At 40.9% G+C, this 17,012-nt stretch overlaps 2 protein-coding genes across 2 annotated transcripts in view; both read right to left on the reverse strand.

Moving 5' to 3' along the window:
- rif1 (replication timing regulatory factor 1) overlaps positions 1-9,791 on the reverse strand; it is a 28,755-nt gene extending 18,964 nt beyond the window's left edge. Inside the window, exons 1-11 of the mRNA XM_086123874.1 lie at positions 9,624-9,791; positions 7,412-7,545; positions 7,218-7,296; positions 7,037-7,133; positions 6,578-6,708; positions 6,410-6,504; positions 3,458-3,647; positions 3,288-3,380; positions 1,665-1,803; positions 1,439-1,590; positions 1,232-1,340 (exon numbers count right to left, since the gene is read on the reverse strand). Coding sequence (XP_085980000.1) covers positions 1,232-1,340; positions 1,439-1,590; positions 1,665-1,803; positions 3,288-3,380; positions 3,458-3,647; positions 6,410-6,504; positions 6,578-6,708; positions 7,037-7,133; positions 7,218-7,296; positions 7,412-7,527 — 1,201 coding nt within the window. The 5' untranslated portion in view covers positions 7,528-7,545; positions 9,624-9,791. The remainder of the gene's footprint in view (positions 1-1,231; positions 1,341-1,438; positions 1,591-1,664; positions 1,804-3,287; positions 3,381-3,457; positions 3,648-6,409; positions 6,505-6,577; positions 6,709-7,036; positions 7,134-7,217; positions 7,297-7,411; positions 7,546-9,623) is intronic.
- Positions 9,792-9,926: 135 nt separating this feature from the next.
- Positions 9,927-16,700, reverse strand: tnfaip6 (tumor necrosis factor, alpha-induced protein 6). Its single transcript, XM_086123918.1, has 6 exons — positions 16,573-16,700; positions 13,928-14,065; positions 13,053-13,214; positions 10,701-10,929; positions 10,575-10,615; positions 9,927-10,211 (listed from the first exon to the last, which is right to left on the reverse strand). The coding sequence occupies exons 1-6, from the start codon at positions 16,670-16,672 to the stop codon at positions 10,090-10,092; spliced, it is 792 nt and encodes a 263-aa protein (XP_085980044.1). The 5' UTR covers positions 16,673-16,700; the 3' UTR covers positions 9,927-10,089.
- Between the last annotated feature and the right edge of the window lie 312 nt (positions 16,701-17,012).

Genomic DNA, 17,012 nt, shown 5'->3' on the forward strand with positions numbered 1-17,012 from the left:
TCTCAAGGCAGCGGTAGGAAATAATGTTCTGCAAAGTAATAATGCAAATGCATGCTGTATTAGAGTAATGGATCCATCCATCCATTATCCGAACCACTTTATCCTCACGAGGTGTGTGCTGGAGCCTATCCCAGCCAATCGCAGGGCACACACGGACAAACAACCATTCACAATATTATTGATAAAATGTTTTGCAAGTACGTTAAAAAATAAATCTAAAAGAAGGAGAAAGAAATATGTAATTGATTTAAAAATAGGAAATGTAATACTCTCAGAAATGAACTTCATTTAATCATTGAAGAATTTTACTCAAAAATGTAATCAACCTGGTTGACCTTTTCCGACCGGTGATAACAACTCTGGAATTTTTGATTTGCAAAAAGTTGGGGTGGAAGAGAAAAAAAAGTTATTGATGTCACTAAATTTAAAACCACACACTCAAAATAGTTGTTTAATTTGCATATATATCTGATTGTCAATGCGACTGGTCATTGTTTGTCTGTGTGCGACCTGCGATTTGCTGGGAACTAATTCAGGGTGTACCCCCGCCTACTGACCGAAGACAGCTCGGATAGGCCCCAGCACACCCGAAACCCTTCTGAGGAAAAGCGGTTCGGGTGATGGATGGATGTATATATTTTATAATATTCTGGAGTACACAGGATGAACCACTTACTCACTTCATCAATACCCCCCGCCCCCCTGATTACTGGAAAACTCACAGGAAAATAGAAACAAGCAAAAGTCATTCAAATTGTTAAATCTAGGACAGGTGATCATGTGAGTAATTATAGGCCTATCAGTATTCTTCCTGTATTCGCAAAGATTCCACAAAAGGTTGTAGCAGTGAAACTGAGTCACTGATAAATAAATGATTATCTGCACCCATTACAATTTGGGTTCAGACCCAAATATTCCACAGAAAGAGCAAATTGCTATCTGTTGGAGGAAAAAAAATAAAAATCTAACAAGACATGGGAGGTGTCGTCGATCTTAAAAAGGCATTTGATACATCAAATCATAGCATTAGCTATAGTGTGATGCCGTGCATTGGAGATTGTTTTTCCTTCGTCTATGTTGTGGCATCAGTCCCTATTAAAGTAACATAAAATGAAAAATGAAAATCTAAATATGTGTGCCAAAAAGGCCTCGTGTGTGTGTGTGTGTGTGTGTGTGTGTGTGTTTTCCCAAACATACAGGTCAAATGTTTCAGCTGAGGTTTTGAACGTACCAGATTTGGGTGTGCTGGGTGTTGCAACGCCATTCTGACCTCTGGCAGGGGTGGCTGGGGCCGAGGTGGCTTCAGATCCAATGGTGCACTGTAGCAATGGGAGTGACACCTGAGGAGACCGAAACTAGTCATTACTACTTTTAAAGCAGCTCCAAGTCGAATGCAAAATGGAAACTTGAGAACAACAACAACAAAAAGTTAATCTACCAAATCAAAGTGGGGCGACAGGTTTGGGCCAAGTTGGACCACTAGGTACCACCACACCTCCACCTTGGTAAGCATTAGCGTCTCTGTACGAATATTGATCGACATGAGGGGCTGCATGAGAAGCTTCATGCGCTTTCCACTGCAAAGGATGTCTGAGAAAAACAAGATTGCAGTTAGAGGAGCTCAAAAGAAACGTAGGGGACGGGGGGAGAAAAATAAGACTCACCTGGATTAAGAGCAAAGTTATCGATCAAACTCTTCCAGGCAATAAAAGCGATTTTCTTGACGGTAGGAGAGGAACTGCGAAAGCCCAGCTCCTCCAAATGGAGCAACGAGTTGATAAAAGGACCTCCTCGGTGGAGCAGCTGAGAAGAAAACCTGAGGTTGGTGAGGTTGCATCTTTCAGGATCACAAAATGACATTGTTTGAAGTCACGATTTAGATCCCAAAGCCGTAAATCCTTCAGCCCGAGCACACATGGTGTTTATCCTTTTTCTGTATATTAGTAGTCGCCTGTTCCCCACCCTCGAGTACATAGACTGCCAGCTAACACACAGATGGACAAACCCAAAATACAAAGTTCTATGGATTGTGTTCGCTCTCTTTTTTTTACTGGTTTAACTTCGGTGGAGAGCAAAGATAAACTTTGTAGCCTATATGTTGCACATACAGCACATTTGACAATAAAGTTGTACTTGAACTTGAACTATTAATTATGCTGTCTTTGATCATGAAAACATAGCAAAAACAAAAAGTCCTTTGGAGGCCCAAGACTTTTATACAGTGCTGTATATATATAAAACCTTCAGCAGTGTTTAAAAATGTCAAATGTTTTTGTGTTCACTCGGTCTTAATGTCCTGAAATGTTCAGAATGTATTTATTTTACTGAAGTATTCTAACTAATATCCTTATCCAGCCATCTCGTTACCTCTGCGTCCCGCGTCCTAGACGTATAATTTTCCCGCGGAACGCACAGTTCCAAATAATGTGCGTTTTTGGGACGCAAGGAAATTTCTCAGTCAAAACAACAACAAAAAAACTACGGTACATCTTTTTTTTCCAGCAATGATCGCAGTTTGACCATCGCTGCCATTGTTGTTTTGATCTCGCGTTAAGTAATCTCGCGTGACGAGATTTCCGTTCTCGCGAGACAAGATTGGCGAGATCGGGCTTCACATTGTGGGAAGTAGACGATTGCCAAGTTGTGTAACGTTAAAACAAGTGTTGCGAAAGTTTATTGCGGAGATATCACAGAGGAAGCAGCTAAAGTTGGATAGTTTTTTGCAACAATAAGTTGACTTTGAGAAAGCCTTGCATCACTGGAAACAGAGGAAAGAGAGGAGAATTTATGAACTCAAAGACTGAACCATGGGATGAAATAAGAACCTATTTCTCAGCAAATCATGTATGCCTGAATTATTTAAATTTTTGCAGCATTTGTTTATAAGAAATAAACCTATTATAAATGTATACTGTTGTTGTTTGCATTATTATCATATGCAATTGAATAAGTAGACCATTTCAGAATTCGATATTTGGGACTCTCTAAATGCATAATGGGACTCATACTTTTCTGATCAGCGAGTCCCTGGGACTCGCTGGGGTTAAACTGTAAAATGATCACTGCTTATCACTTTCGGAAGCAACACAAATGAAAAAGAAGTTGAAGGTGCTTAGTTGTCAGCTATTATTCCATTCCATTTTTGCCCTGGTACCATTTCAGTAATTGGTATCAGGATACAATGTGCAGGAATAGTATCAAAGTCAAAATTTTGGTATCGTGACAGCACTTTATGGTAGAGCTGTAATGTGCGAGAAATGTATTTTAAAAAAATGTAACGAGTGTACCTTCCCAAGAAGTTTTACAAATAATGGCCAGAGCTTGAGGACATTCATTTCATTTTTGGACATGAAAAGCTTCTGCAGCTCTGGAATCAGTTTCTGTGAAGAGAAAAAAAACCTGGATGAATCGTTTTGTCATTAAGATCAACGTTTACCTTCAGAGGATGGTTACCCACCGTAGACATCAAGGGCTCGATGATAGCAGCCACTTCCATCTGTTTTTGCAGCAGCAAAGGCAGACCCATCTCCAAGGCAGCCGCTGCCCGCAGTCGCACCTTGGAAGCCGAGTGCACCACCAGAGGAATGACGAGCTTGGCCCAGCACACGGCCCACTCTCCCATCTGAGCTGGAACTTGCTCCAGCAGCCTAGAAGCACCAGGAAACCAGATGATCATAATTCTAATTCTGCTCAAGTCCCAAAACATGCTATGTTTGATATTAGGTGAATTTGTACTCAGCAGTATGAAGTACCGACCGACTCTGTAAGAGTGTAGCATGAGAAAGAATTTGCCCGTTTTTTTTTTTTTTTTTTTTTTAATTTGAATGACTCTGGCTGATTCCGGTCCCTCTTTTCGATTCCAGTCCCAAACAATTTTGAGTTCCCATTCTTTATGGGGTCAGGGTTTAACCCTTTCATGCACCCTGTAACCTGATAATATGATAAGCTGTCCACTGTACTAACCGCTGTCCCTGAAAGGGTTAAAATCAGAGGTGTCCAAACTAGAGCTCTAAATTTTTTGCTGCCCACAGCATTGTCAAAAATGAACAGTTGACATGGCCCATGTCTTTCACCTGCAATGTACTACAGTACTTACTTTCTACACTGGGTGGCAAGGGAGAGAAGACAAGAAGTGTGTGGCCATCTCTTACTTTGTTTTCATCCAATCACACATCATTCGGGTCACTGGCCATCTCAAACTCCTGAAAAATTACTTTTTCCGTTATTACCTCTCTGTTTGTTTGTTTTTTAATTTACTTTAGTGTGTTGAACAAATGAACATTGTCAAAGTGGGCTTTGGAAGAAAAAGTTTAGGCACACTTGGTGTAAACAAAAACATGTATTTGTTATTTTTGAATGAAATCGACTCAATTTGTAGAAATTTAATTCTATTAACTTTTTAATTTTTAAAGAACTTTACTATGAATTTCTGAGAGTGTTATTTATAAAAAGGACTAATGTCACACCTGTGAATTTGAATGTGTTTTTGCCCCCTCTCAAGACAAAAGCACTTTCACTAGTTAGCTTGATTTTTGAAAACCGCAGGAAAGTAAATTTACACAAATGTAACTGAGTATACACATGTTGCTCCCACTGACCTGGTGTATAAATTAGCCAAACAGAACAACTTGCCAACCTATTTCAGATTACAAGCAGGTACAGTATGTAATCGGAAATAGTTCTTGAGAAAAATGGTCACATCTGCCGATTCGGGCAATGTGCCTGCAGTGTTGTGGACATACTAGTGTCTTTTGCTTCCACTGAGAACACGCTCGCCTGGTATAGAAAACACATATGCTTACAAATTATATTGATTAAAAGATATCCATCCATCCATTTTCCGAACCGCTTGATCCTCACTAGGGTCGCGGGGGGTGCTGGAGCCTATCCCAGCCATCTCCGGGCAGTAGGCGGGGGACACCCTGAATCAGTTGCCAGCCAATCGCAGGGCACACAGAGAGGAACAACCATCCACGCCCACACTCACACCTAGGGACAATTTCGACTGCTCAATCAGCCTGCCATGCATGTTTTTGGAATGTGGGAGGAAACCGGAGCACCCGGAGAAAACCCACGCAGGCCCGGGGAGAACATGCAAACTCCACACAGGGAGGCCGGAGGTGGAATCGAACCCGGTACCTCTGCACTGTGAAGCCGACGTGCTAACCACTGGACTACCGGGCCACCTGATTAAAAGATATTTACAATGCAATTCTAAAAAAAAAAAAAAAACCTTTACTAGTTACTCAAACAGTGAAATCTTTTTAGGTAATGAGGTCATTGCCAGAGTGCCGGCCATCAAAAAGGTTTCCTCTCTTTCAACGTACATTTCAAGTGGCACCCGTGCTGGTTTTGTTTGGACTGACAGACCAACACAACACAATTTGCATGGATGGATGTTTAAGGTCGAAACTCCACAAGTATCAATACCAGGCAGTGAGTTAGTTACCCAGAAAGAGACAACGATAAACTAATATTCTGCATATTAAATGGGGCATACTGCTCAGTTGGCCTGGTCTGCAGATGTTCGATCTCGTATATTTTTGCCTTTCAATGCTGCCTGGACCCATACATCATAATGTGCCACTTCACAGGGTTCCCACTCTTCCACTTGCTTTTTATTTATGGCCTTTAAGGACGTTTGAGGGCTAATTTAGCATTTTTTAAGGACTTTTTCTACATTCAGGATTTAATGCCCGCTCAGCAATATGTGGGCTGAACAGAAAGCCACATATCACTGAGCTGGTGTTCAAATCATTGCTGCCAAAGGAAGGGCACATCTTCATTTTTAGGGGCAATCAGCTAACACTTTATTTGACATACTGTAAGTCAAATTTTCATTCTCCTTGTATTACAGGTAGGAAAATTAAAAAAAAACTTGAATTCATTCTCAAATAAAGTAGACTAAGAAAAAAGTTAATTTAAGATATATAAAACTTCAATTTATTTTCGAATAAAAATAATTTAAGTCTTTTTATTGATTTTAGAAGCTTTCCCTGAAATTAAGGACAATTAAGAACATAATTTTACAACTACTTTTTTAATGGATTTTTATGAACTTTAAGGACCCATGGGAACCCTGCTTCACCAAAAAACAAATTGTCCTACTTTGACCTTGCTTTGTGGCACTGGGAGACTGAGTTAGTACTCTGACAATTTTGGTAGTTCTACTGGTTAAAGAGAGGAGCGGTCTCTGTCCTTGAGTTAGTTAGGGACAAAGGGTTTGGGTTACATCACATCGCACCAACAGCGCGCTCCGCTCAAATCTCCGCCGCACCAGAAGCCCACTCAGGCCATTAGTCGAGTCTGGTTAACTGCACCCTCTGTTAGTTTTTGCCAAGTATCGAAACCGCATTCACCCCTGATTCTAATGGAATGGACAAACATGTACAAGAACGGTAAAAGTTACCTGATGACTACATTCAGAGCCTCATGCTCCATGACGACCGACTGCACTTCCCCTTTGCTCCAAACGCTCTCCAGCATGCTCAGTATACATGGCACCTGAGCAGATCAATCACAAAATGAGTACGGTGCCTCATGAGAAAGGACCGTCATTGTTTGTGTCCGAGCTAACCTTTTTGCCCACCATAGTGGCAGGGAAGTTCTGTTTGGAGATGACCCATAAGGCTCTGGTGCAAGTGTTCTTCTCCGGCGATTTGGCCACCAGGGAGCAAAGTGCGGACAGGATTTCTGTGGTGAACGTTTCTGGAAAACAGGAATAAACAATACAGCGGTGCCTTTACTTACACGTTTAGCTTGTCCCATGACTACACTCGTAACTAAAAACACTTGTATCTCAAATTATATTTCCCTACTGAAATGACTGCCAAAGGCCTAATATTTTTTCAATTTTCTTTTCACACTCCACACCTTCAATCCCAGGTACTTATTGATATTTTCTCATTTGTTTATGAAAAGATAAGGGTTTTAAAAAAGGGTCTGAAAATGGCTGGCACTGAATTAGTTGAGGATGATTCGGGTACCAATTTTTAAAAATTGAATGTATGTTGTACCAAGTAAAAACTAAACATACCAGACACTCCAGAGACAATGTGCGAATGATAGACACAAAAGCCCAAAGCTTGTAGAGCGGCTTGGCTCAGCTCAGCATGCGGACTGCTTACATGACTCTGTCGACAACACCAAGTGGCAGCAGTTGACTAACAAGCGTAGCTGTCGAAGGAGAGCTTTCCGGCTTTAAAATAAAGACTTACCAAGATGGCATTACCCAAGCGAGAAAAGTGCTTTGTCACGGCAGGAAGAAACTGGCGGCCTTCCTCTCCACTGAGCCGACTAAAATAAATAAAGAAATGCAAATAAAATAAAACCCACGTAAATATATGTATTAAAAAGGAAAGAAAACAAAAGTGGAAAGTGAATTGATGAACAAGAAATCGGCGAGACCTACTTGGCAATGGTGAGGTAGGCGTCAGTCTGCTCAGGGCGTCCAGCGGCGCTGTCCTCCAGACACTCCAGCAAAGGGACGATGCTGAAGTTGTTCGGAGGCTCCGCCGACGCCATCATCGTTAATTGCTGCACAGCCTTCATCAAGAGAATGGGCGGGGGGAATACTTATTTTGTAACAAACTAAAATGAGATGTTTTGCTATTTCGTGTTTTTATGATGTCATAAACCAGTGTTGCCAGTGAAAGTAAAAAGGAAAATGTTTTATGTTTGCCATCCTTGATTAGCTTGTGTAGATGCACTTCCAAAAGGCTACAACCACGTTGTTAGGGGGTGAAGGTCCTCCCAAATGCAATGTTTGTTAGTCATGAAAGTATCTTTGAATGCTGACTGTATTTTAGGGCTGGATGATTACCGGTAATCATAATTTCAATCGTGATTTCGATTTGGGCTTCTCTTTAAAATGTTAGAATTGATTAAAAAAACGATTTTATGTGCAAAATGGCGCGATGCATTTACAAGTACCCGATGTAAAAGGATAATTTGATTGAAAACTCTCTCTGCCTAAAATGACTGCGGTCATTTAACCAAGATTTGCAGTGTGATGGGGCGCAAACAGACTCATTTTAAATAATAATATAGTAAAGTATATACATTGTTCAAATGTGGAAAGATTTTCAAACAAAATATAATAGCAAAAAAAATCAAGGATGCATTAAACTAATCAGTGAGTGTCAATAATGCCTCCGTTTTTTTAGAAGTCAATCTGTGCGCATTCTGGTGAATTTAGATGGGTACGAGGCTCTCTGTAACACAAAACTATTGAAACTATAATCCGCATTAGGTGGTATAAAATCATTTAAAGAAAATTTGTTGTGAAACATTGAATTCATTTAATTCACAATTTTAAAAACCACTGAACATGAAAACACCAACATTACAATAATTGGGGAAACAAATTTCATTTATTAAGCATATATTATTAGAATTTTACTTCTTTTGCTTTTTAGGACTGAAAGGAAAGGCCTTGTTTTTTTCCCCCATGAAATGCATGCTAATTGAGTAGTGTCATTCTTTCTAGCCGTGTCTTGAGCCTCTGGTTGGATGCATGGATCTGAATGAGGTCATGGTAACCCAATTCACAACTCGATCAGAACCGTGAATTTCTTGATCCGTTGCATCATTCACTGTCTAAGCATTCATCTCCATGTTAGTCAATGCCTCGCCAATGTCACTGGACAATTATTTAGTTTTACTTGAGAGTGTTTAACATATATATTTTCACACCTGTGTATGCAGCAACACTGTTATTTTTTTGGTCAGAAATACTAAAATAAAACACATTTTCATCGTCACGGTAATTTTGGATCAAGGATGGAATTGCATTTCAAGTCCAAGTGCCCAATTCTGATTTAATGCATGTATCTAATTTCACAATTTCCACGTATATTTCAAGTGGCACCCATGCTGTCTGTGTTTAGGCTGACAGACCACACAACATAATCAGCATGGGCAGACGTTTAAGGTCGAAACTCCACAAGTATCAACACCAGGCAGTGACAAATTATCCAGAAATAGACAACGATAAATTAATATTTTAAATCTTAAATGGTGCATATTGTTCAGTTGGCCTGGACTGTCTCTTTCTCCCTCTTAATTAAAATGGCAGTAACCTCAACACTACATCACTGGTTGGTATTGGCTATTTCCCTTATTTAAAGGACCACATAAAACCACAAATTAATCACATACATCAGAGTAAAATATGAAGATGCCTTCACGATATCCAGCGCTGTAAACAAAGTAATATCAATCTGATATGATCTTGACACAAAACATTTTGTGCGGGTCCGTAAGTGTATGTATGTATGTATGCATGTGTCACGAATTTCCCCTCATAGTAAAATGGATTACAAATTTGCAGCGAGCTGGCGCACTTGGAAATGTGAGATTTGCGACAAAACAAAGTTAATTAGCTCGCGCAAGTTAGCACAGCTAGCAAAAACGCAACAAACAAGAACCAGCTTGACGAACAACTACTGCTAGCTACACGTGTTTTAGAGAACACGAACGTACACCAAATAAGATAAAAACAACACATTACACCACGACACAAAATTATACAAAACAACACGGGTACATACGCCACACACGGAGCACAGAACCGCTGCTCAGCTCGGGCTCCTAAAGCGAACTTAGCCGCAGAAATGACGCACCGCCAAAAGCAGCAAGGACGGCAGCCGGCCGCTTCGAGATTTCAGCGCCCGATGTGCTTCAAGTGTCGGCTTGTTTTGTTAAACGACACTCGGTCTGTTCTTTCGTATAAATTACACGCCGCGTTGTTGTCCTACTGTCCCGCGAAATAGCTGGCGCCAAAGCACCACGCATACGTCAAAATTACCTTTGACCCCCTATGTCACATCCTGTTCCACCTCCGAGGAGCAGGCTGCGTTTCCAGTGCAATAAAATCAACCTTTTTTCCCCCTTCCAATGGTATTTATTCATTTATCATCGTACAGTTGTATCACAGTTTACAATACATTATATATTTATTCATTTCATAAATTGGGAATAACATAGAAGTCTTGACGTCAAAGAGGTACTCACTAGTGTTATAAACAGCATTTGTATTTAACAGAAATATGTGTTTAATACTCCGGATGCAAGTATTATAGATCTTGGTCAGTGGAAATAGTCAGTATAGTTCTGTGACAACGCAGATGCATTCATGGCAAAGTACTGTAACTGGAAGCCCCCTGCAGTGACTGAAGCATCCGAGAGGAACTTCAGCGTCATCACGTTTCCTGGAAAGAAAAAAAAATCATCAGACAAAAATTATTAATTTTCTTCACCCATCCTTAATTTTTTCTTCCAACATCTTGTCCTCTTTTGGGTCATCCCAATTGCAGGGTTAACATTGGCCAATTTAGACTCTACCAAAATGTTTTTTTTTTGTTGATTTTTTATTTTTATTTTTGGAGGAACGAGTACCCACAGAAAACTCATACAGGAAAATGAAGGTTAATGCAAATCCACACAGGAAGACCAGAAGTGAAAATTCAACTCTGAACCTTAAAATTGTGAGTAGACGTGGTAACCGCCCGTCTACTGTGTCGCCTGTTTCTTTTTGTTTTGTTTGGAAATCCAGTGAACTAATAGTGGCTCACCTGTGCTGATTATGTCTTCGGGTAGATAATCACCACAAAATCTGGAGGAAAAAAACGTTTAAAGGTGATTTGATGTAACCGTGTTGGACGTCAGGTGACGTTGGGCACCCCCCAGTGACCCCTCACCTTCCAGCAAAGCCGGACACATCGTCATAACTGTCATAGACTTCTAGGTAGTCGGCCAAGCAGGCCGTGTCATCCTCCACATCAAACTCTACAAAATGGAGGAGGATCTTCTGGCCAAAACGTGCTCTGATATGCCAGTAGCAGATCTGGTCATCCTGGTATTTGTCTGGAAAACCAGGAGACTGGATGAATCTCTGCTGGTCAGTCAGAATGCCGCCACACTCTTTGGCTGGAAGACACATATGATAATAATGATTGGACACTGCTTAAAATGACAACCCCCCACACCCATGCCTTTGATTAAGGTCTTTTAAGCATTTAAAAATCTATTTCACTATCAATATGTTGCTTTTTAAATGGGGGCGGCACGGTGTTCAATTGGTTTGCGCGTTTGCGTCACAGGAATGCAGAGTTCGATTCCGGCTCCGACTGTTCTGTGTGGAGTTCTCATGTTCTTCCCATGCCTGCGTGGATTTTCTCCGGGTACTCCGGTTTACTCCCACATTCCTTTCACATGCCATGCAAAACTCAAAATTGTCCCTAGGTGTGATTGTGAACGCGAATGGTTGTTTGTCTACGTGTGCCTTGCGAATGGCTGGCAACCAGTTCAGGATGTACCCCGCCTCCTGCCCGAGGGCTCCAGCTCACCCATGACCCTTGTGTGGGTAGGCGGATTAGAAAATGGATGGATGGATGTTCTTAATGTCTGTTCCTTTGGTAATTCTTAGGAAGCTACTTTGTTCTCTTTGGTTTGCCTTTGATGTCTTTAGCTGTTTGTTTGTAAATGTTTTCAGTTGTTGTGCTTTTGATTGTGTGAACCACATTGAGTTGTGTCTTAAATATGCTGTATGACTAAAACTGCCTTGCCTGAACCACATATGGCATGTACGCTATGAATGTCATAACTTTGTAATAGTAACATTTTTGATGTACTGCTTTACATGCATGACCTGACAATTTGGTAGCTGAAAGTAGACTCAACTTAGACCAGCTCAAAGCAGATATAAAACAACCACCGAGTGGTATGAAGCATTTTTTCCTCCTTTTGTGCTCTTTGTGAATTGAAGACTGCATTCTACTACATTGCAACGTCGATTTAGATTCAATTACAGTCATTTTTCAGCCTTACACATGTCATATTGTGTCTTGGGCAAATTATAAAGAAGTCCAAAAATTGCTTGATCCTTTCTTCTCTCGAGCATTTTCATGACAAATCCTCAAGACAGGCAGATGGGCGACAGTCATGACTACTTGGAACGCCCCTCTGTCGACATCTTATTCATGGATGCTGTCACGTCATCCAGGTTTAGCCTGAAGGTAACAGCGATAAGTCACAGGGAGGAAACCAGATTGAGGTTTCCATTCCAGACTCTGTCGTCCCATCCTGGAGTGATTAAGCTCCTTTATGTCGTCACTCGTGTTTGACATGGAGCATTGGTGGTCGGCAGGGCTTCAGACTGGATGACTGGTCTTTAAGTGTGGTTACTCCCAACCGCCACCATCATCATAATCATCATTATCATCACCACAGTCACCTACCACTGGGAACCATGACAAAGCTTCACTTGCTCAATAATGCGAGATGATTTCAACACAATGCTGAATTTTGAGCTTCCATCTGATTTAGTGCAAGATGCAGGTTTTAAAAGTGTGTGTGTGTGTGTGTGTGTATATATATATATATATATATATATATACTCAAACTGACTGACTCAAACTATTTTTTAAGTTACTCTAAAGAGGGGATTGATAACAAGGAAATGCTTACAATATCTCTTTTATTTATGACAAATGAGAATTGATGATGATGAGGCAGGCCAGATCTTATCTTCAACGATGAACGGGCCAAAATATCTCCACAGAGATGTGAAAGTAAAATAAAACTCTTGATTTTGGTTGTTGCTGCTGAGGGTTTCCCAAGCGGTTATTAGTTTTGAATTTTGTGTTTACTTGTGTTGTCTTCGGCTAACATTTACATTTGTTTTGACAGGGGGAAATATTTACGTGTGACAAACATGCAAAAAAAAAAGCAAAATCAGGAAGGGAGAAAGAATTTTTTTTCTCCCGCTGTTAATCTGACTCGTCAAGTGATATGACTCAAAATCCACTTTTGCAATATAGTCGAACAAAACTAACACATGTTTTTGCCAAACATGTACGTTACTTAAACAGCAATTTATGGTCCTAAATCAAGGTTGTTGACTATGGGTGGAAGCCTAACTGAAAGAAATGAAAGTAGAATATGCAAACCCTCCGAAAAAAAACCAAATCAGCTTCTTTTGCTCAGTCCGACAGCAGGTGATTTCAACTGCCCACTGTTGGTAGCATCAATAACTTAAGCAACCTACTCACTGGTTGGGTTGTAGCAGTACACGTCCCATCTCTCGCTTTTGTTGATCCTGTAGCCGTAGTCGATGATGCCCACCTTTCCAAAGCCGCAGTTAGCACCAGCTTTTACGATGGGGTAGCCAACGCGCCCATAATCAAACCATCCTGCAGCGCACACATGGAAACCTGAACAAGAAAAATTCCAATGCGTCAATTGCGTTATTCTTTCCTCCGTGCAACGGCCCACCATCTCCTCCGCCACACCCGCCTTGACATGAACAAAGCCTCCTAATGACCATCATGAGACTTTTTTGGTGGGTTTGCTTGTTCTGGTTTCTCTTACTGGTGAGGTCAAGTGTTGCTGTTACAAAAAGCAGACCAATGCCAAAACAGGCCTGATAAATTGGCGACCTCCCGCTTAGATTGCTGAAGGGGAAAGTCTCCTGGAGCTGCTCACAGGTGATTAGTTGGGAGAGGTTGTGACCCCTGAGAGCAAAGAGGCTGGACTCAGTCCCAGTGCCATGAGTGCAGTGATGTCACCCAACCAAGATGGTGTTAACACCCTTTTACAATACACCGGGGACGTCATTCAACAGCAACCAAAGTGTCCCATGGAAATGAATGTTTCAAGCATTATTTTAACCTCCAGCCCACAATAAATTGCAGTATACAGTGGAGGAAATAATTGTTACGGTTGCTTATTGACTAAACATCTGTCAGAAAGGTTTTATTGTTCATTTATTTGCGGTGAGCAAATTCAGCAGGGGATGAAATAATTATTTCCCACTTAGGATGTACAAATTCTTTTCCATGATGGTGACGCATCTAATTGGAGGTAAATTAGAGTTAGAATCTAAACGAAGATGAATCCCAGATTTGGGTGGACATGTTTTCCAGACCTATTTGTCGAGCGGCCTCCAGCTCCTCATAAGTGGCCATCCTTCCTCCCTCGTACTTGCACATGGCTTTGGCCTCCTTGTACGTCAACTGATACCTCCCATTGCGAGACTCCCGGTGGTACACTCCAGCTGCTTGTTCTGTCAAAAGAAAGATCACCACAGCTGAAAACGTCATTAATTCATACCCTAATGGAAGATTTCCTCGAGCAAGCAAGCGCAGATCAACAAAATGGTGGCAAGGCAGAGGTCAGGACTCGATCATTGCCCTACAGGTCAATGAAAAAAATTGGCACACCCAAGCCACACCCACTAGATATAGATGTACTCGATACCTGTATATAAGAAAAATAAGGCAAGTAATGGGTGTGTTTTTGTCAACGTCAATGACAGTTTAGAGAAAAGGTCAGCAGCTCCGAGGACAACATGAATAGTCCGACATTCTTATTGATATGCTGTTTCCTACCTTGTTAAATCATTGATTATCCTGAGTAATTTACATGATCGGTGTCTTCACTAGATGGCCATTATTAATTACACTGCTCAACAAATTTTTAAAAAATTTAAAAAATGAGAAATGCATGTCAACTTTTCTCAATTTTTTTTCTGAATCTGCCCTATTTTTTTCTATAGCACATTGGGCTTTCATATTCTTACTATTATTGTTATAATTATTAATGTATTAGCAATGTAATTTGAAGAAGAAAAATTTGCAGGTCTCCATTATCGACTGTGACGTGCATGGCGTCGATTTCTTTGTAATAGAACATTAAACAATTTTTTTGTCAATACTGTAAATAGTTAGAGTGCAAATTGGTTAAGAATAACTCCCCAGTTAAGAACTTATGTTGATCGCTCAATCATCCATAAAAGGCCCTGGTCAGGAATCACTTTACATACCGGTACTTCTCCACAAAAATTGACCAATCACAATCGGTGGCCGATCGATCAGAGCATCCCTATTACTTACTGCACAAATAATTGCAATATATTTTGTAATATGATTATCTGTACCAAAAAAAAAAGTGTGTACCATAACATTTACTGATAAGCATGTCTGCCTCGGAGTACAGAGTCCAGGGTTCAAATCTGGACTTCCTGTGTGTTTGTTTGCAAGTTCTCCCAGTGCCTGTGTGAGTTTTCTTTGGGTTCTTCAGTTTCCTCCCACATTCCAAAAACATGCAAGATTGGTTAAGTGAACACTCCATATTGACCCTAACTGTGATTGTGAGTGTGAATGTTTGTTTGTCTTTGTGTGCCTTGCATTGATTGCCTGGCAACCAGTTCAGGGTGTATGCCGCCTCCTGCCCGAAGACGGCTGGCACAGGCTCCAGCGTGCCCTTGACCCTCGTGAGAAAAAGCGGTATAAGTAATAGATGGATGGACGGTTTCTCCATTTTTTTCACAGTACAATTCTGGTAACCGTAGCTAGTGGCATTGAAAATGGACGGATGGATGTACCAATCTTGCACACACGCTCATGATACAAGCAGCAAGAAACCTAGGTAAAAAGCAACATTTTGAATTGCAAAGAACTTTTCTGCCGTTATGCTTTTTAGATATGGTTTGAATGAGTGAGCTGTTGATCGTGGTGAGAATGGCGTCAGCCGTCCGATGGGCTGTTGGCGAGCAAAATGTTGACTTTAGATTTGTTCCTGCTTGATTATGAATGTGTTGGACATTTTTCTGTTTTAGGAAAACCTGACTGTGGTTGGTGATCAAGAATGATGGACGCATGCACGGCCATCCCTGGCCACCCCTCACTGAGCTGTTGGGTCACGCTGACCACCCTGCTGAAAAATTTCTGGCTACGCCCCTGGCCTTCGACCATTATAACTTAAGATGTAAGACAATTTGGAACTTTCGATGAACTTGACTAGAAAAAAAATGACAAGTTGAACTGCGAGCATTCAGGAACAGGATTATTAAAAGCACCAGCTTGGAAGTTCAATTCCTCCTTTCTGACAGATAAATGACATATCGAAGAAAGAAAAAAGAAATGGTCTCTTGCTCTGTGTGGCCTTCTCCAAGGGGAGTCTGATTCTGTTTTGGCTTCACGCATGCATGACTACAAGACATGCTGCTTACGATAAGCTAGCATAATATTGGCCACCGTCAGCGACGTATCACCTAACATTAAGACTGTAGCTGTTAGTCGGACATTTTTTTTCTTTGTTTAGTCATTCCGGAATTACCTTGCATGAGGTCACAGACTGGCACAGACGGCGCCACCATTTTACTAGTTACTTCCAATCATGCAGTTAAGTGTCGCTTTGAAGATAGCCTCTCATGCTTGGCAACAAAAGCTAAAAACGTCAAAGGCCAGAACATTCGGTGCACCTGCACAATATAAGATCTGTATTAAAGAAAAAAAACATCTTTACCAAGATAATAATGGTCATTTCTGATTGAGACTATGAAATAGCAATTTAGTTGACTAACTGAAGTTCATTATTGTGGTTTTAACTGTTTGGGAGCATAGCTTTTAATATTTTTCCTGTTTACGTGGTTAAATATGATAACAAATAGAACAGAAACAGGGCCAAATGGTTAACAGTGCAATGGGCCCCCGACAAAGTTTCTTCACATGTTCTTTTCAAAGTTTTTAACAAAAAAAAAAAAACCAAAACAAAACAAAACATATTTACCCAGCCATATGGAGTTGTGAAATATGCCGTTCCTGTAGCCCCATGCGTGCGCTTCTTTGAGAAGCAAGCTCAGCGTCCACAAGACAGCAAAAAGGCGCATGGTGCAAGCTGCTGTCCAGATGTGTGTGTATGAGGGAACCCCCTCAGCTTGGACTGCCGACCCCTATTTATGCGGCCCTTGGAGAGGAGGAAGGAGGAGAAATTGGATGATGATGAGGAGGAGGAGGAGGAGAAGGGGAGTGACTTCAGCAACGGGTGATTGAATTTAAGTATCGCCACCCTTTGAAAAAGAGACGCTCAACTAATATCATCATCAAGAACTTGTAATTCGTACTCACTTTAGCCTTATCACGCTGTTGGACAACAAACATATTAGTTGAAGCCGCTTCAAAAAAATAAGTCACGAATAAAGTTGTATTTTTACTATGAAGTTATTTCAC

This window comes from Hippocampus guttulatus, chromosome 11, assembly GCF_054856545.1.
Source record: "Hippocampus guttulatus isolate MCC_2025c chromosome 11, RoL_Hgut_1.0, whole genome shotgun sequence".
In the NCBI taxonomy this organism is placed as follows: domain Eukaryota; kingdom Metazoa; phylum Chordata; class Actinopteri; order Syngnathiformes; family Syngnathidae; genus Hippocampus; species Hippocampus guttulatus.

Coding starts and splice junctions, on each gene's coding strand:
- tnfaip6 (XM_086123918.1), bottom strand. CDS start 16,672: ATGCGCCTTTTTGCTGTCTTGTGGACGCTGAGCTTGCTTCTCAAAGAA. Junction 10,930..13,052: donor GTACTGCTACAACCCAACCA/GTGAGTAGGTTG, acceptor TGTGTCTTCCAG/CCAAAGAGTGTGGCGGCATT. Junction 10,616..10,700: donor GTGTCCGGCTTTGCTGGAAG/GTGAGGGGTCAC, acceptor TTTTTCCTCCAG/ATTTTGTGGTGATTATCTAC.